Genomic DNA, 20453 nt, shown 5'->3' on the forward strand with positions numbered 1-20453 from the left:
GATGTTCAGCAATGTGACAATATCTTTCAAGATAAGACACTTTTTAAATAAAAGGAAAATATAGAATGATAAAATAGAAGAGCAGTGGGCAGAGAAGATGCTGTATGGAGTTCATCTCTGGTCCGCCTAGTGCTCAGTTCTGACAGGATTGGTATCAGTTTTTTAATGAAATCACATTTGTAAGTGACTTGCACACATTTATGTAACACTTAGTAAGAATACAGTAACACAGCCTCAGGCTTGCACCTAAAAGAATCAGAATCTACCCTTCTCCCCAGATGGCACAGCCAAATACTACAGAGCCATCAACAACAACACTCAAGTATTTTTATCGGAATGATATGGAAGTTCTGATCCAGAAACCCATAGAAGTTGCAACATCTTAATATTATAAAAGTTATTTTAGGTGATTTTTGACTTTGATTTGCAGAAGAGATTTTCCTTCATACCTTCTAAAGCTCCCTGTAGTCAAAAATGTGTATGTAAACATGTCAGTTCTTTAGTAAAAAAAATTAAAAAAAAACCCTAAAAGTTTAGTAGACCTAAAAGCTAAGGCATTTTTTGTAGCTTAGAGGTAATTTATGGTGCAAATCTCCATTTACTGAGAAACATTATATTCCTCCAGCAACTGAACCCTCTGCCTGATCATCTTCATTTTTCTTCCTTTTAGGAAATACATAAGAACAGGAAATTAAAAAAAAATTAATCTCTTCTTTAGAATGCTCACATAATAAAACCTTTCCTTGATGATACTTCTTTTGCTTTTGATTAATTCTAGAGTCATACATGCTCCAGATAACCTGCATGTTGCAGTATCAAGTAAGAATAAAGGGTGCTTTCTTGAAAAATCAAGATTTGATTAATTTAAAATTCTCTGGGGAAAAAACTGTAGGCAGTAGAGAACTGTCAGGAAGTTTATAGCTACCTGTGTGATATATTCACCATAAAATGCACATCTAAATCAGGTGGCTGCTTTCTTCCATTAGTAGCATTGGGATATGCAGAAGCAGTTGTTCAGTCTAAAACAGCTCATGTGAGTTAGAGAAAGCAATTAAATTAACTTGAGCCAGGCACCCATGCAAGCTTTTCCTTTGGCAAAGAAATGCGGAATTATAGACTGTCATTGCCTTAAAGGATTTATTTGTAAAGTACCACATAAGACAGAGAGAAGCATACATATTCCATTTAATGATGCAAATGTTGTCAATTATTTAATGTGTAGTATATTTGTTCCTGAGAAGCCAGTGATATTTTGAAAAAGTAGGACTTATCCCTCATTTTGAAACATATTTCTGGAGTAAATCCAAACCAGCAGCTGGGATTTTCTGACTCCTGCAGGATCCTGAAAAATCCCACATTCAGTCCTAAGGAATTCTTACATTCAAAACGATGACGCTATAAAAAATAGCTAGAAAATGGCTTATTGTGGACTGAAGAGTAGGGCAATCTACTTCTTTATTCCTCTGACCTGCAATTTTGCAGAACTCCAGTGCTGGCAAAAAAAAAAAAATCAACTGGAGGATCAGAACTACAATGTTAAGGCTCAATGTTTGTATTTTTATCATTTGTAATGGAAACATCAGGAGTAAAAGGTGGGTATCAGAGGCAGTATGTAAGATTTAGGAGATGGATGACACAATCATCTTATTTCATTCCATGGCACTTGGAAGTCCAGGTGTCTTTTAAGAAACAGCAGATTTAAATGCCAAAGTAATTGTATTTTTAAAGTAGTTGTATTTCTATACACTTTATTGCCTTTAAACCTGTTCCTGGCTGTGTGTTCTCCAGGAACTCTTGGGACAGTTTTCTGCACCTGCTCCTTGTATTGGTGCCTGCTGGGCTGAATAGCTGCAGAGTCTTTTCTCTCTCAGTTTTCTCTGCCTGAACACCCCAAAGGCATAGTGTGGAAGTTTTACCCTGTGAGCAAAGAATCTAACTGGAAATCTTTATTTTATAATGCTTAGAAATTCACATGCACACTCACATTTTTCTTTAGAAATACCAATAACACCCCCCTCCCAATATTATTTAAGTAAAAGGATTATGAAAGGAAGGAGAATATTAGCATAAATAGGTCTCTTCTAAAAGAAAAGAGCCAAGATTGGGTTTCAAATATGCAGGGAATCCAAATTAAGTGTCCCCAATAAGGAAACAAAAATACCGATAGTGACATGATTCAAAGCTGACATAAATCCAGTCTGATACTTGTAACTTGGTAAAATGTTTCTGGTTTGTTAACTGCACATTGCTGGGTTTTGTTCTAGATCAAGTATCAACTGTCCTCTCACAGGTGCAAGAGTGTTGTCAACAAAAAGAACTTGTCATTGCATACTCTTAATTCAACCGAAATCCAGAATATGCCCACTGTGTTTGGATCATTGCTACTGCTCAGTGATCCTGCAGCATTACTGATGACAGGACTGCAGCCCAAGTGCAATCAAGGAAAAGCCAGGAGCTGCAGCTTTCATCAATGGGATTTTAAACAAGGGGTTTTCATGAGCACCAAGACACATTATGCTTGGCATGCTGGCACAAAGTCAACACAGAAGAATGCTGTGTCAGGAAACCGTCATGAAATTTACAGCACAAATTAAACCCTTCACATTTTCCTCTGAGTAAAGGGTTCATGTGGGGTAGTTTGATTACATAAAATTACATAATTTATATAAACGTGAGGATGTTACAGACAATATAAAAATGATCACAACATAATTGGTAGACAGGATGAAGCTCCTATAGGAGTGCACGCAGAAGTGCCTGAGAAAATTAAAAAGCTCCAGCTGTATTGCTATCACTATTTTCAAATGACATTCAAACCTGCCACTTTAAATTTCTTTTCTGTAAAAAAATAAAAGGAATATTTAATCATCACAGCATTAGTTTCCTGTTAGGACATGGCTGTGTCAGAAGTAATTTTAGTGGTGAGATTTAAGGCCTTTTAGTCAAAAGGTCGTAAGGAACTGCCTGCAATACTGACAGAAATTTGACCTGCCACAACCGGGTCCTGGACTCTTTATGGTGCAAATTCGGGTTTATGTGATCGGGGGCTGTCCCTGCCCTTGGTGGGAGCTAGCCTCTGTTTTAACTCCTTATAGCCGAGCTTTCGCACGCCTGGGTGCAGGGGAACTGGCCAGTCAGGAATTGCGGAGGGAAAGGGACGAGCCCCTGTCACGCTGCGAGGCGAGGCACCGCCGGGATGGCCGCGCCGCTGGCCACGCGGGGGCCGGAGCTCAGACCCTCGCACGGCTGCGGAGTTTCCCCGGTGCCACAGCCCCCGGCGTGGGGCAGCCCCTGGCCCGGCCCGCACCTGGCGGCCGAGAGGCGCCGCGCCGCGCCGCGCCCGCCCCACCTGGGCCCGCCGTGCCGAGCGGGGCCGCCCCGCGCTCTCCATTGTGCGGCCGCCGGCTCGAGCCACCTGCCGGCGGCGCCAGGGCCGGGCACCGCTCCGCGCCTCCTCTGCCTCCCACAATCCCCCCGCCCACCCTCTCCGGTCCCCGGCTGAACCGGGGCGAGCCCGCGCCTTCCTTCCCCGCCCGCCTCCCTCCTGTCCCCCGGCTGGCGGAGCTCCGCCGCCTCCCCTCCCCCGCCCTCTCTCCCTCCCACCGCGCGGCCGCCGCCCCTCCGCCGCTGCCCGCCGGAGCCGCCGACTTCCCCTCAGCGCGGGTCGCCGCCGCCTCGCCCTGCCATGAGCCGCCCCCCGTCGCCGCCGCAGCAGCAACGCTGAGCGGGGAGCGCGGAGCCATGCCGGGCTGGAAGAAGAACATCCCCATCTGCCTGCAAGCCGAGCCGGAGCGAGGTGAGCGTGGAGCCCCGGGGCGCCAGCCGCCCGCCGCGAGGGAAGGCAGGCGGTCGGGCGGGCGGGCCGGGGTCTGCGGCGCCGCCGGGTGCCCCCTCCGCAGCCCATGCCGGGCACGGCCGCAGCCGCCCCGCGGTGGGACGGGCGGCCGGCCCCGCGCCTTCCATCTTGCTCGGGCGCCGCGGCTGCAGCGGGGGCTGCGGGGGGCGGCACCGGGCCGGGGGACACAGCGGGCCGGCCCCCGCCGCCTCCGCACCAACTTTACTTTCCTCCGCGGCGCTGCCGCCCGCGCTGCCCCGGGCCGGGCTTCTACGGCCGGGGGAGCGTGAGCCGGAGGGGTGAGAAGGTGGCTCCGAAGTGACTTCGCGAAACTTCTCCGTGTGTGGCTTTGCCCCGGGCCGCTGCCGGACCTATCCCGTCCCTCCCGGTGGGCGCCGGTGATCCGGCACGGTCGCGCCTCGGCGGCGAGCAGTGGCCGCAGTAGCTGCCCCGAGTCCCGGCAGCGGTCCCGGGATGGCCTCGGGTCCCCGAACCCCGCCGTACGAGTCGGTGATGTCGGAACCGAGAGGGTTTCTGGTCGCTCTTAAGAATAAACTATCTGTTATAATAAAACGTGTCTTTGCCCCTTCCTCAGAGAGGGCTTCTGTCATGGGTGGATGTTCTGTCCCTTGCTCCTTCTTCAGCATGTGGGTCAAAGACAAAAGAGGTTGGGACACCATTTAGTCTTAGGTGTGCGCGTCGAGTTATGTCTTTGATTTACAGGTCAGTTCCGTAGTAGCATGTGGAGTCCCGAGGCAGGACATTTGGGTTTGGTTGCTGCCGTGTTGGATAGCTGGCTCTCCTGCTAGGAACAACAATTCTCTGAGTATTCAAAAGGAGGGAGGTGATTCTGATTACTGTGTGGAAGAAGTCTTGTTCGCTTGCTTTGGAGGTGGAGGTCTTTTGCAGAACTGCTGCCCTTCTGACTAGTAAATCCTGTCCCTAATGTGAAGTTCATCACAAATATATGACATCATGGAAATAGTTGCTGAAATAAGCACAAGGTACGTCAGCTGTGAAAAGCGAGCTTTTGAGGCTTTACTCTCAGTAAATACATCATTACTAAGATCTGTGGTCATATTTCTTTATGTCACAAATCTGTGTAGCAGAGGAATCACAGAAATAGGATGGATGACAGTTGTCAAAATATATCAGATGCATTTACAGATGAAGGAACTTTAGAAAGGGTCTAATCTGGCTGTGTCAGAAACTGGAAAGATTTTCTCATTTTATTCTGCATAAAGGTTATGTCATGAGCTGTAACATGCGGACTTGTCTTTATTCAGAGTAAACAATAAGTGGTGGTTTTGCTCTGATGGGTTTAATGTCAGAATACTGATTTGTTAACAGTTCTTGTTTATTCCTTTTTCTGTTTAACCTCTTTCATCTTTATTATGAAGGCGAATAGATTTATATGTTAATAGTCTTACCACTGATACTTTTCTTTATTGTATTTCAATTGTGTAAAGAAAAAAAATCTCTGCTCTGCCTAAAGTAAATTATTGCCTTCTGAAGTATGTTGCATTGTATAGTGCTTAAGTTTTAGCTAATAATTTAACAGGATTCCAGTCGCTGGAACTTTCATGATTTAGACTTGGAAAAATATTAAATGGTCAAAGTATTTAATCAGTATTGAATTTAATAGTTCTTGAGTATGAAGAATAGATGAAATAAAGCTTTCAAGCTAGGCAGAAAAACGGCTAGTGCAGTAATGAAATGAAGGTGCATCTTTAGCTAATGTAGGAGTTTAGTGTGGCATTGAGTAAAAGGCAATTACAAATACAGTTAAATTCTGGTTCAGAGCCAGTTATGCTAACATCCCCCTCTTCTGTTTCTAGAAAATATTTCCATTCAGTTAGTCTGCAGAACGTTTTATGTACATTGTGCTATCAGAAGACTTTTGTGAATGTAAACACTGTTATTTTAAATTAACAGTGTAGCTGATAGCTTTCTATGATTTAGATATGGAGTAATACTGAATATGAAATATTTAGTAATGTAAATTGTATTTATGTTGCATATACAAGTATGCCTTTATATAGGATATAAAATGTCCATCCCAAATGCTTGTGTGTATGGGATAAGAACACTCATACTGAAGATAAGAATAGGAAACATTTAAATGCTTGTGTATTTTCTTTGATTTTATGTTCCTGTAATCTGAATGTTTTAATCAGTGTTTTGTTCCTGTGAGAGAGGCTAGTTTTTGTTCAACCATATGAACACTGGTAGGACTGACTAGTAGTAATTTTCCTGTATAACAACACAGACCTGCTAAGTTAATTTCGTGCTGAAGTTTTTTGGTGGTGATCACTTGTGAGACAAACTACAAAATGAAAAGAGATAAAACAACCCATCCAAACCAGCAAAGTACCTACAACCACAAACCAAACAAGATTTCAAAAAAGAAGTGAGCAGGTAAGTAATGCCAGTTTATCCTTGTGCCTCCTGCTGACTTTCCCCTTCAGGGAATCCTCTCCTGCTGGCTTTATTATATCCACAGTCCATGCCCCCCTTCTCTATCATAATAAACAGGTGCTGCACGGCTTTAATTTCAAGTCTGGTTGTAGCAGAAGATTTCAACTGGAAAAAATCAGCTCTGGAGGTGCTGGGAAAACTGGGAAGGCAAAGATTTCCTTGTGGTGAGCTATGAGTGGTTTGTACCAGACTTCTTCCCCTCAAATATTACAGAGCTCTGTGTCTTCTGCATGCACCTCTAGGGAGCTGATTGGGCCCTTAGGTCCTCAGCAGTGGAAGGGAGGAAGGAAGTTGTGGGCACTAGGATGTGAGGCTTGAGGGTGGGTGGATTTGGTAAAGAGGATGTGGGGGCTGTATCCTCGAGGCACTGCGGCATAGAAGGTTCACTGGGTACCAACACTCTTTTCTCACTCCAAACCAATGCAGCATTGCTTTGAGGAGCACTTCAAGGATGTTGTATTTCCCTTGGTGCCCAGCTCATCTTGGGAGTCAGGAGCTGGATGGCAGTGCTGCCACACTGCAGTGCATGCCACAGCATGTGCTGGTGCAAGGAATCCACTTAAAAACTATCCAAGGAGCTGCATTGTTTTGATGTGAGGAGCTCTTGGGATATTGCAAATGGTGATAACCTTGTGCAGAGCTACTGAGTTTGCTCCTAGTGGAGTTGAGTGTGTTGGTACCCTTGTTTGTCCCTTCCTGGCTTCAGAGCCCCCCTTCTATCTTGAATATCTACTGCAGAAAGTCCTTAGCGCAGCCTGTGATCGTTGTTCCTACAAGTCATGCGCTGAAATGGAGGTTATCCAAAAACTCGATAAAATCAGAATTTTGCTAATGGAAATTGGCCAGTCTTGCTGAAATGAAGTAGCAGAGACGTGGTCAATGCTGTTGGCTCACCTTGGCAACAACTGATACTCTGAGTAAAGGAGAATAACCTGGGATAATGTTTCAAGCATCAGAGCGTATATTTGCATGTAGAGTTTAATGTTTGTGAGAGTACTTTGTGGTGGTGAAGATTCTCTTCTGAGGGATGGCAATCAGTGGTATTTCAACAAGTATTTTTAGATGTCTTGACTGTGGAAATTATGTGGGATACTTACGTCAACTTAAAAAAAATCATATTGTGCTGGTTATCAGTGACTAAAGCCATATTTAAGATATGAAGTGGAGAGCTGCTTTTCTGTGTATACTGCAGCACAGCTCCTGGTATTCTGCTGCCTGCTCTGTAATCGAGCAGTACTCTGCAGTGGCTGTGCTGCTTCTGGCTTTCACTGCCAAAATTATCACAAGAAGTCCTCTCCTCTAGAGGAAAGAAATTGTGCTCTGTGTTAAGTAAAAGATTTTTAATGTATAACTGATGCAGTATACCCTGTCATTTCAAAAATGACATGTGAAGATGTACAAGTGTAAGACAGTGCCTTTAAAATTCAAGGTGCACTTCCCTCCTCCCCAGTCTTTTGCCTAAGATATAAATCAGATCTTGTTGTAAACCACCTAAAACACTTTCTGGGGTTACATCTTCATAAATACTTTAAGAAGCAAAATGTTACTGGAATTAATTTTGTTCAGTATTCCTTCCAAACAAGTTATATGAACGTGTTTAATGGAACTCCTGTTTCAACTTCATAGCTGATCAAGTTTGCCAGGAGTACAGAAAATACTATTTCTACATCTTGTATGCTCTACACTGTGGGACTGCTTGAGATCCCTTAATGTACACACATATTAATTTTGGAAATTAAAGCATCTAAGTATGTTTTGGTCTTGATTTTAGTTTTTAAGTAGTATTCATTCCAGAGTTGTTTTTCCTCTGTTAAATAGACCAGTTAGGTCAAGGAAGAAGGAAATACTGAATTTTTATTTTCTGCTTTTCTATCCATGTTCACACTTGAGAGGGAAATCAGGTGAACTTCAAGGAAACATTTTAAAGGAAACAGTAGGAAACGTTTTAAACCCCAGGACTCAAGGATAAAAAAAATGCATAGGTATTTTGTGAATCCTGCCTCAAATACAAAACTAGCATGGTCTCATGGAAGATGTGCTGACAACAAGCATCTATCCCTGAGGTTACTGCTGCGTGAGCTTGTCTGCTCATCTTAAGCTGGGAGAGAATCAGTTTCTCAGATAAGGGAAAGATATGTTACTGAATTTAATCATGTTGTTGTGGGTTAGCAATTTGCATCTGATCAAATGAGGCCACTTCACAGTGGATATGCTTCATGCTCTTGCCAGGTACATGTTAAAAATCAGCTTATTTTCAACTGAAGGCTGAGGGTGACTGTTCTTTGTATTACAATCTTTCACCTAGTAAGGCAAGAGGAATCTTTTTCTTCTTGAGCTTACATGGATTCTTGGAAACTGAAGAGAGCTGCAGACCTAGGATTAGAAACCTTGTAGAGGCTTTCTGTCTATCTTTATCTCATGTGTGTCACATGCCTCCTGAAAAGTTAAAGTATAACCTGGATGGTAGAAAACTTTTGTGAGGAGAGTATGTGTTCATAGTGGCAGCCCTAAGAATCAGGACTGGGTTTTGGGGATGAATGTTTGGAGAGAGATGCGTGGAAGATCATCTTTTGCTCCAGGGAAGGCATTGCCTCGACTTTGTGTGGAATGCAGATATCTAATACGTGAACAGTTGGGACATTTGGTCAGTTGTGGTATGCAAAGTGCACTGTAGTTGCTTACATTTAAGGTGAAGAAGTGATGAGGACAGAAATGGAAGGAAATGTCAGTTTCAGCTGCTGACACAAGAGGCTGGCTTGACCAGCTTCATTCCCCTCCTCCAGAAGCATCTGAAACAACCATTAAATCTCAGATTGGAAAACACTAATACTAGGAGACAGATTAATAAGAAAATGCCGTTTACAAACTGTATCTATTTTGTTCTTGTTGGCACTTCTGTCTCTTTTCACCTCAGTCTTGATTGAACTGTGTCTTGGACATTGGTCTTTCTCCATTTGCTAAACTGAGTGTTGGTGAAGACCATTTCCCAGGTGGGATATGATGATGCTCTAGAGCTGGTTTTCAGCAACATGCAAAGGGCACAGGCACGCTGTGTCAGTTTTTTCATTCTTTCTCTTAAAACCAGCTGGCATGGGGAAGATTCTAACACAAGGATGGAAAAGAGGTAACAATTGCTCCCTAGTGGCCTTTCAACATGAAAGGAACTGAGAGCGGGCAAAAATCATATACATCTCTTGTGATCTGCATAGCCAAGTTAACAGCATTTTATGAGCTGTGGTATTACAAGAATTTGTTAAATCTTGTGGGATTTTCATGAAGGTATGGTCTTCACTGGTAGCTGGGAGATGATTGTCCCCTGTGTCTGGGTCACAACCAAGATTTTTTTCCCCTCTTGTAGAAAGAAAGTGTGAGATAAGTGCAAAGAAATGATTTCTGTTTTTTGCAGAGGCAGAAGCAGTTTTTATTCATGTCTGTCAGAAATGCAGTTAGATTTGTCAGCAGTGAGTGATTGCAGCAAATACTCCAGCTTGCCTCAAAGAATAGCAACACGTAGAATTTGAAGCAGTAACAATATTTGCCACTGACAGGCACAAGTTTCTTTTTTGTGGGTGTCTGGGAGCTATAAAGGGTATAAATTCTAAACGACAAGTTTTTGATCAGAGTTTCTTGTACACTGAAACATTAGAGACGTACATAACTGGAAATACAGAAGCTAGAGTTGTAGATCCTTCAGCAATTTACATGTAGACAACTTCTCTTGAATCTTGGTGCATAATTATAACCCTACTATGAGTTGTTTTTCTATTATTCAAGATTATCTGAGCTGCCACAGCTTGAGGTTCTCCCTAAAGAGCTTTGAAGACCATGTTGCTCTGCAGTGGTTGGAGGAATTAAGGCTTGATGCTGCACCTTCTCCCCACTGCTTGTATCTGAGTCCTCTTTAGTCGTGGTAATGCTTTTGAAAAAAGATGCACCAAGTGAGCAGGTATCTGTAAGAGTCTGGTGGCTGTGAAATTTGGATGTGTTTCAATGTTTTATCTAAGTGTTTTGAATTTATGCAGGTTGAAATGTCAAGAGTACTGTCCATCTGTAGGGAAAAACAAACTAATGAGATGTGTCAGCATCCTGTATGGATGGGGACCTGCTCAGTGTTTATTTGGGCAAGATGAGTGAGGCCCTGCAAAATTTAGGGTAAAATAGTAACATTTATGTCAGATACAAGTAATCTTGATTACTGTATCACCCTACTGGTTTGTTTGTTTTGTTTGGTTGGTTTTTTCCCCTGTTACTCTTTCTGCTGGCACAGACTATGCTGGGCGGCTGGAGAGCACAAACTCACAAACTCTTCTGGCATGTCCTCTGGTATGAGGTGGCCAGCTTTTTTATGGGTCTGAATGATATTCATGGTCTTATGTCAGGGTTTTTTTCAAAGTCATTATCAGTGCAAGTTCAGTGGGTCACTGATCCTGCATCACAGATGAGAAGCAATGTTCTTTGCTTAATGTTGAAATAGTTTGATGGCAACATACAAGTAGAAAAGACAGGTAAGCAAGGGGTGACAGTTTTGGTACCAATATATATTCCACAAGGAATTTTGTTGTCTTTTCTCTTTGGAAATCACCACAGGAATTGAGAATGCCTGGCATGACAAACTAAATCTCCATCTCTTTTGTGCCCTAATTTCTTGTTATTAGTAAAAATCACCACTGGGAAGATTCTGCTACTGTGAAGGAAAACTGGAGAGAGTATTTTAAGAGTTTCACCATCTTCTTTATGCTCTGGAATCCCACAGATATTTAGGGAATTCCATAGTTTCCTCATGCAAGTTTAAATCTTCTCGCAAAATAAGAGAAATTATTCCCTGAAATATAGAGACGTAATGATGGCAGTTAAAAGTAACTGTCAGTGAAACTTACCAGGTTTTGGGGGTTTTTTTACCAGTGGGGTGAGACTGAAGTTTTAACACCACTGCTTTGTGGGCTAGTAATTTCATGTTGTGTAACTGAATACAAACATTTCCTTATTAAGAGATAGCGTTTTGAATGTTGTAAAGTATTGCCAGAATGTGTCTTCTCAGTAACTGTTTTTCCTAGTAAGATAGGAAAATTTAAAATAACTATTTTTGTTTACTAAGCCACTCAATGTAGTTAGCACTTTCTTCCTGAAGCAGTTTCCCAGCAGGTGAATGTACAGTGGGACATGGTCTCTGTCCCACACTGCAGTGTGTGAAATAAAACAAGACATTTACATTTAATCAACAAAATGAAGAACAACATATCGGTGACTGGTGTGTAAGTGAACCAGACCTTGTTTTGTTTCTGTGGATATCAGTTGGTGACACAGAAGTAATGCCAGCTTTTCTACAATTGCCTGACATGGAGACAGGTGTTCTGCAGTCCAGCACTTGTTTGTCAGTTTAGCAGCTGGGGACAGTATTCATAAGTGGGACAGTGGGACAGTATTCATAAGAACAATTTTTGTAGGCAAAAAAATAAGAACAATAGCTGCCACTTTTGGGGCGGCTATAATAACAGATGATATGACACCAAATTCAGCAGTCAAAAATATCTTTGTGATAAATGTGTTCTGCATAGGCAAGAAGAAACAAGATTATAGGAAATTGTTATTGGGATAGAAATAACAGACTTGTGGAGTATTTGAATTATATTATTTTTTTAATTTGGATTATTGTCTCTGCGGACCAGATACTAAATCCTTTGTATTTCTGTTGCAAAGAACAACTTCCTCTGCTTCTGTATTTCACCTTGATTACTAGTTCCCCTTTCTTAAAGGTGAGGAACAACCCAGTGCTGACAAGTGCTGCCTCTCACCTAAGACGTTTTATTGGCATCTGAGCAAAGCCAGGATGGTTCCAAGAAGTGAGTTGTATCAAGCTCCCTGCTATGTTTTCTTGAAATCTCTTTAAAGCATTGGTAACTGGCAGGATTTTGTTATCACTTGTACCCATGCTTCTCACAACAGGGTTGAGACCAGAGTTTGAGAGGAGGCAGTTGTGGAATAAGAATAAACACATTGTTTTAACACTGACAAAAGTTTAATCTCAGTGGCATTTTCAGTGAAGTATTTAGTTGTTTTTGTGTTAGGAATGGATTTACAAAACACCTGGGCAGGAAGTAGAGTGGTAGTCACAGAGCAAATACTCTGGGGAGTAAAATTCACTGCCTGGTAAATGGATGTAGTTCTGCTGGATTCTGAAGGTTAATTCACTTGTGACAGCAAATTTACTGAGCCCTTGTACCTGTTAGTGGAAGCTGTTTCCTAGTCCAGGTTCTCTTCTGAAAAGTCAGAGAAGACTGTTGCCAAAAATACATTGCCCCTTCATGTGTATTTGCCGGTTTTATTCTTCTGTATTTTTACATTTTCTGGATCATATTTGTAAATGCCACAATGTTATTGAATGCACTGAGAAATTTTGAGCCTGAGCCTTTTTGAAACACCTTATATATTTACTAAAGCTTCCAAATTTGTGAGGAATATACCTGTAATTTACTTTGATTTTTTTAGTCTAATATTAAACTTTCCCAAACCAAATGATATACCCAAGATGTGGGCTTTAAATTAACTGTGTTGTTAAAGATTTTATGTGTGTCATGATTTGAAGAACCAAAGAAATGTCTCCTCTCTTATAGAAATGTTTTGGAATTGCAATTTGTAGTCTTTTTACTTCACCTCTTACTAGGAATGTTTGTGAAATGTTCAGGAGCCAGATGAACCTGCAGGATTTTCATGTCAAAAGTGAAGCAGTTAATCAAATGCTTTCAGCTAGGGTGTGGGCAGCTCTATGGACAGGGGAGAGAAAGCATGAAAGGGACAATACATAAGGATAATTCAGTATCTTAATACTTATAGCTTTTGTGAGTCAATAACTCAATTCAGGGAGTTAGTAGTAGTGAAAACCTTGGGCCTGAAGCACAAAGTGTTAAAACATGGCTGATGATTTTATTTATTCATCTTTACTTATTGAGAGAACACATCTTTTGACTTAAGTTTCTTATTATCTTGATTTCAACATTATAGGGCTTTAGTGTTCCCAAGCTTTCCTGACAAAAATTATGCACTAACTCGGGCTTTTCTTATGGTCTCTCTTTTTTCCTGTGTCGTTGTACTAATCCTAAAGTTTTGAAGCTTCCTATCTGCGTTAGGTGTTTCTTTCACATGTCCACAGATTTAGGCATGCACTGGTGCCTATATTTATGTATTTGTTTAAAAACCAAACCAAAAAGATTAAGAATACTATATTGTAGTAGTTCCTCATTCTGTTTAGATACATTTCCAATACATTCACTGCTCTTTGTTCAAATATTTAATGTGAGCTGATTTTTGCTTTTCAGAATATTTTAATATGAAAAGGGCTTTAATTTTCAGATAATTTGCCCTCTGCCAGTAAAGATATATTTTTCAAACCAAAGAAAGAAGATTCAGCTGCTGGCTCTGTATTCTATTTTCTGCTTTCATCAAAGATCAGGGTAGTAGGTAAGTAGTGCCTTAAGCCATGTTCCTATACATATGTTTCTTTTTCGTGAAGTGATTGAAGTAATTTTAAAAAACACAACCTCTGAAAATTTCATGATGTCTTCCTCGGGTTTAAATATAGGAAGCATCTGTGTAGGTGAGTAGGAGTCCCCTGTCATTTGAAAAACTAGTCTTGAATATTTTTTCTTTGCCACCTTATAATAAATATCTGGCTAGTTTTTCCTTTTCCGCCTTTTCCATCACTTTTTTTTCCCTGAACTTACAAGGGTTGGTGGTATTTTTTTTTCTGACCCCTTTTTGTAACTAGGCATATTTAGTTCCTCTTTAACTGCCAAGAAAGAAGTCAGCATAAACATTAAAAATAACTTGATTGGCATGTTCATTGAAAATGAACAACTGTCTGGTGTTTGGGCTACTACTTTGAAGAAAAGTAGCCTTTAACTGACTTGTTTCAAGTGTTGCTTATTATTTCCTTAATGGTAGTTGCCTGAAATAATTGCATAAGATGTCTTTTTTAATTTGTATGGTCTTGCTTTCAGTTATTAAAATGAAAATTTAGTTTGTTTATATGAAACTTCCAAATGTTCTAATTAACAAAATATTTTATGCAGTTATGTGAATGCATTGTAATTTTTTGGGAAGCTGATGCTCAATTATAGAGTGTTTCCTCCATAACTAAGATATTGAGAGTTGTAACTACACACATTTAAGGGTTTACAGGGTTAAAGGTAAGCATTTTCATGATATTTAAGAGTATGTCTTTTGTAGCCATGCTAGTAAAATACAGTACACAGGGAGCAGAAATGAAGATCTTTTCCTGGGGTTTTTTTTGTGACAGTGTCCTTTACATAGAACAATTTTAGCCTAATGTAATGAATCTGTGTTTTTAAGTTCAAACACATAAATTACCATATTGGCTTGTGGATTCCAGTTAATAATCGATAGCGCACTAAGGATTAAAAGAAAAACAAAAACTTGTCATGAATTGACAATATGTCCAAAAGATCTGTCTGTCAGCAGAAGGTGCATGTGAAAGGCTTGAGCCAGCAAACTGTCCTGCGTGGAATCCCTAATCCAGCAAAGTATTTAAAAATATACATGTTTTATATTTTATATGTTATACATGTGCAGAACACGACAGTAGTGTCAGCTAGACTCTAGCAGAATGAATGGATGGTGCACCTGGTCCCAGTTCATTTGGTGCTTATCTGGAAAAGTTCTCTAAGTCCAGGGTCAAGGTCACTGAAACCTTTGCTGTTTAGAATCATAGAATGATTTGGGTTGGAAGAACCCTTAAAGGTCAGCTTGTTTGGACCCCTGTGCCATGGGAAGGGATACCTCCTACTAGACCAGGTTGCTCAGAGCCCCATGCAACCTGGTCTTTAACAGCCACAACTTCTCTGGGCAACCTGCTCCACTGCCTCACCACCCCTTCAGCAAACAACTTCTTCCAAATATCTAATTGAAACCTGCTCTCTTTCAGTTTGAAGCCATTCCCGCTTGTCTTGTCACTGCAATTCCTGATGGAGAGAGAGAATCCTTCTCTGGCTTCCGGGCAGACCCCACCTAGGTACTGGAAGGCTGCTCTGGGCTCTCCACACAGCCTTCTCCAGGCTGAGCAGTCCCAACTCTCCCACCCTGGCTTCAGAGCAGAGGTGCTCTAGTCCCCTTGCCAACTTTGTGGCCCTCTGGACTTGCTGTGGCCATTCCCTGTCCTTATGTCAAGGGCACCAGAACTGTACCCAGCGCTCCAGGTGGGATCTCAGGAGGGCAGAGGGGCAGAATCACCTCCCTTGACCTGCTGGCCATGCTCCTTTTGATGCAGATATGGAGAATGAATAATCCATCTGAAGTCAGTGTGCTTAAACATAATTTCTATGTTTAAATGAATCAAAGGGTAATTCTAAAAGAAACTATTTATTTTCTTTAATTAAAGGTCATTGTCATGATACACACTAATACCTGTTTTGGGGGGGGGGGAAGAGAAAGCAAGTATAAAGGATTTAAAATATTGTAAAATTTTTCCCTGTGTTTTTATCAAAATATTGAGGTTTTTTTTCCGCAGAGAACATGTAAAATATGTTTTAATTTGGTGGTATTTCTCTGCTTGTTCCTCATTCCTTGTTGGAAGAAAAGTTAAATGTGTTTAAGTGCAGGGTGTTTGACATTCTTTTTTTCTGGTGGAAAAACTTCTTTTGTGGTCATTGAAAGATGTTGCATCGTGAATGTAAGTAATGTGCAAAAAATGTGTACTCAGAGCTGGCAGTTTTATCACCAGAAGTGGCATGTACCATTTACCCAGACAGGTCTGAAATCCCACTGTGTTTTCAGAGTTACCTGATTTATTACCACAAAGAGGCTAATAATTCCATATCACAGTAGAAAGAACAGTCTTTGTCAAAGTGGAAATATTAAGAGAGCTGGGTTTTTTACAGTTTTTTCAAATTTTTCTTTCATGTGGAGTCTAAAACCCATGAACTTTTCCCTACTACATATTTAACTGTAAAGCACTGAAAGCATAAGTTGTCACTGTACAAAATAGGGTAGCATCTTGGTTAAAGTCAGTAAGAATTTTTGGTTGAATTTGTTGAAAGTAGGATAGCTGAGCTGTTGCCAGTTGGGAAAGCTGCAAATGTGGGTTAGTTTTTTTTTTGAAAGCTGGAGTATAGCATTGGATGGAATGACAGGATCACCTGTTGAGAAAGAGAGATTAAACACTCTGGGGCTGTTGCTGTGAATTGGCATTGAAAGGAGGAAAACTAGTGCTGCTATTTTTGTGCCTTGTTCCTTAATTCCCAGGTAGTTTAAAATACATATACTTCTGGATATTCCTTCCTGCTTTGATTTTGTATTCCAGTCTTTCTGTTTTGTGAACTGCTGATGTCAGTACTTTGAAAATGCTTTGACACCCAGAAGGTGTTAATGAAATTAAGTAATAATAGAAACATTAGAATTTCCAAAGAAACTTAAAAATGCTCCCAGACAAGTCTGAATGTCTTCTGCTTTGTTGATCAGAAAAGAGGACTTTGAGTTCATTAGTTTGTTTCATCTTCAGCAGTGGGTTAAAACCTTAAGCTTCTCTTCTTTAAAGCAAGGTTGGTATTATTTTGTGAGAAAAAAAATGGGGCAGATGTGTGGTTGTTGCAAGGTCATGGTAAAGATGTGCTTTGCAGTTGGAACTCTCATGTCTTGTTCTGCAGTCAGTGAAACACCAGTCTCTAGTTTTCCTGTGTGAAGGAATTGTAAAGATTTCTCTGTAATAGTTGGTTAGAAAATACAAATTGAAGAAAAGAGGCACCTTTTTTTTTCCAGACAACAAACTACACTTGTGTGAGTACAGTAGGGGAGATTATAAATCCACATGCTCACCCTTAAAAGCAAGATCCAATGTCAAGTGGATCATCCATGAAGTAAGCAGAATAATAATAAAAAAGCTGAATGAACCCAAGATTATTCTGCAGTATGACATTGCCATAAAACTCTTGTAGTGCTCCATAGCTTTTCAATCAGTTAAACATTAAATATGTTCTCTGTTAACATACAATACTCATATGTCTTTAAATAGACTTGAGTATTGCTATGGTAAAAAATATTGTTGTGTAAGTCATTAAACCTAATGATTTTTATTTGTGTATGCTAGTTTCCTCTTCTGCTGGTGCATCTCAGTGTGTTTATTGAAGATTTCCTTGAGAAAAAGTCTTAAGGGAACATAATTTTAACATACCTGTTTAATCAGGGCAGAGACGGGCTTTATTTTTGTAATGAAAATGTCATCTTTCCCCTTGAACTGAGGTGCTGCATAAAAGGTAGACAAGAATAAAAGCACTTTTGCTTATTTGATCTTCCAAGGGCAAGTTTATGATCTGCCATTGCAGTTTGGGAGCTGATAATTGGTGAGCCCAGTTGCACAGAAGAGAGGAAGCAATTTTTTCCTTTGCATGTAAAACCAAGGATTTACATTTAATCTTGTGAAAAATCTTCCTTGCCAATACTAATATGTGAACACCAAGGTGCCTAAGTATGTACAGAAGAATTGTACCAAGTTAGTGTTGGCAGTGCTAGGTTTATGGCTGGACTTAATTGTCTTGAGGGTCTTTTCTAACCTGAATGATTGTATGATTCTAAGTTCATCTCAGAGAGACTGATTTAGCTATTAATCTTCATTCTTCCTCCTGATGTCCCACTAATTTGGGCTATGCTGGAGGCAGCTTTGGTCTCAGACACCTTTAGGTTTTCCTTCTGCTTTACTGAGCTTCTAGAGTTGTCTTTTCGATGGTGATGGATTAAATACCTCAGCTGCTTCCCCCATACTGTGTAACACAGCATTTGCCATTTGTTTTCTGTCTGACTGAGCAGGTGCTGTTCTCTTTCCCCACAACCACCCTTTGGCTTCCCCTGAGCTGTGAACATCATCTGGTATAGCAGAGAGCTGTAAATAGTTTTTGCATTAGGTTCTGCATTCAGATATCAGCATCATGTTCTGCTTCTTTCTGAAACTGAGTTTACAGTGCAATTTTATGTAATTCATTCTTTTTGTGATATTTCAGGGTTGCAATGAATTAAGGCAGTTATGGGAAGAATTTGAATCTTCAAGGCAAAATGCAGGTGCAGTGAAAAACACCCATAGACAAACAGGTAGAATATATTGCTATGGAAACATTATTAATTTGGCAGTGATAGGAATGCCAGATTGATTACTGCTCATTCATAAGATGTTTTATTAAAAAAGAAAAAAGTAAAAATCACAAAATCTTATTCAGCAAGTAGGGACAGTGCTATGGTGTTCAAAGATGTGAAGTAATATTTACCCATTCAAGGAAATACTAACAAAATGTCACTTTTATTAGAGAACAGCTTAAAGGTCTAGTGGTTCCTTCATCTCCTTCTTTGCATACAGTATAGACTGTAAGCATAATTTGAGATTCAGAATATGATTTGTTTGAAAAAGCATTTCTTATTTTTATTCACTGAAATTCAAATTAGGATATATAAACTAAGGAATGAGAAAAACAATACTGGGGTGAAATTGTTTGAAACTGTTTTAATTATGTCTCATGTCATTCCACAAATGTTTTAATTTCTTTTATGGTGAAGTGTTTAATGAACATAAACAAAATTATGTTTAATATTTTATTTAGTTGTATTAAAAGGTTTTCTTAAAAGGGAAACCAAGAAATTATTTTCTGGTAATCCACATAACCTTGCCTAAGCCCCTAGTTTATCTAATATTTTCATTTTCCATTTCCTCTATTAGCCTTGCTGTCTTCATGTTATTGTATTGTGGTATTTTTATATGGTTTAGTAATATTTCATTGTTTGTTTCCTTTAACAGTCCTCAACTTTTGCAATGCTTTTTTTTTTTTTTTTTTTTTTTTTAATTTGGACTGATTTTTGTTAAAACAGAGAGAAAAGAGGCGGGGAAATAATGTTGAATCAGGAGCACTGTTTTTTGTGATCATTGTGTCCCTGTCCTTTGTCACTGCTGTTCATTGTGGTAGAGGCCTGCTACAGCTGGCCTGCACATTGCTTGTCTCTCCTTCGTGCCTGTGTCATTGGGCACTTTTCTGAATCTGGAAGACTGGAGCCCAGCACCAAGGTCGAGATCTGGATGTTTCTGTACTACAGCCTTGAAAATCCAAAAATCCATCCTTCTCCCTGCTTCTAGAGCTAGTGTTGTGCTTTGAGGGGAGCTCATCACAGGATTATCCATTGATCCCCTGTTATTGGGTTACCCTGTACTCATTTTCCTCAGATACCCTGACATTGCTCATAGACTGCTCATCTCTTCATTAACATTAGAAGTTTGTACTGATTATGCAAGAGTGATTAATGTTGCCAGTTGTCCCTGTTTCATGTTGGGTGTCAATGTTTTTCTGCTTTTTTTCCTTTTTCAAAGATCTTATCTTCCTAGTTTAAACACATTCCTAGTCCTTCCTGGTCCAATTAATTGATGGAAAAAAATCTAGCATGAATCATAGAGTTAAGAAAAGTCAGAACTCATCCATTGACATTTCTGTGAACTCAGTTAAACCACTGATAAGGTTGATCATTTTTTTTTTAACTGAGTTGAATATACCTGCTTATGTGTACTTTGCTGACGTAAGATTTTTCTGATTGTTTAGGCTAAATGTTTGAATTTGCCTTCTGCATGACGTATATAATTTTGATTTACGTATCAGTCAGTTAACTTGACTGTTTAGGAGATGAGTGGGAGACGAAGATATGTATTTTTGCCTATGCATAGGAGAGCTTGGCAAACCTGGGCTCTCTGATTGTAAGCTCTCAGTTCCAGATTCCTTGCTGTTTAGCTGGAATAGATTCCAGCTCCTCTTACAACTTGCACTGTGGGTTTCTGAGCTCTGCGTCTGGGAATAGGGAAGCTCTGAAATAGGGAAGCCCAAATCATTTCAAAGTGTAAAGCAGGAGCTCTGGAGCCCTCTGTCGCTAGGCACTCTGCAGGTTGCAATATCCTAAAGCTGTGTATCCAGCAGCTCAGCGTGGGAATTACCAGAATCCATGTATGTCTGGATTTTTAATGAAGCATTCTGTATGTTGAGGTTATGTTGTTTCTTTTTTTCTTTCCATGAAGCATTTATGTTTTGACAAATCAGTAATTGGAAAAACTTTAATTGTCATTGTAAGGATTGGTAAAAAATAAAGTTAAGATGACTGGCAAGACGCCAGT

The 20453-nt window shown here is 40.4% G+C and overlaps 1 protein-coding gene across 2 annotated transcripts in view; it reads left to right on the forward strand.

The window, feature by feature from the left end:
* Window positions 1-3666: 3666 nt before the first annotated feature.
* The window catches only part of GRIP1 (glutamate receptor interacting protein 1), a 309100-nt gene continuing 292313 nt past the window's right edge, over window positions 3667-20453 (forward strand). For both annotated transcript variants that reach the window (XM_063155105.1, XM_063155110.1), the window contains exon 1: window positions 3667-3796. In XM_063155105.1, the coding sequence (XP_063011175.1) occupies window positions 3742-3796 (55 nt within the window). In that variant the 5' untranslated portion in view covers window positions 3667-3741. The remainder of the gene's footprint in view (window positions 3797-20453) is intronic.

The sequence above is a fragment of the Melospiza melodia genome, chromosome 4, assembly GCF_035770615.1.
Source record: "Melospiza melodia melodia isolate bMelMel2 chromosome 4, bMelMel2.pri, whole genome shotgun sequence".
Lineage (NCBI taxonomy): Eukaryota > Metazoa > Chordata > Aves > Passeriformes > Passerellidae > Melospiza > Melospiza melodia.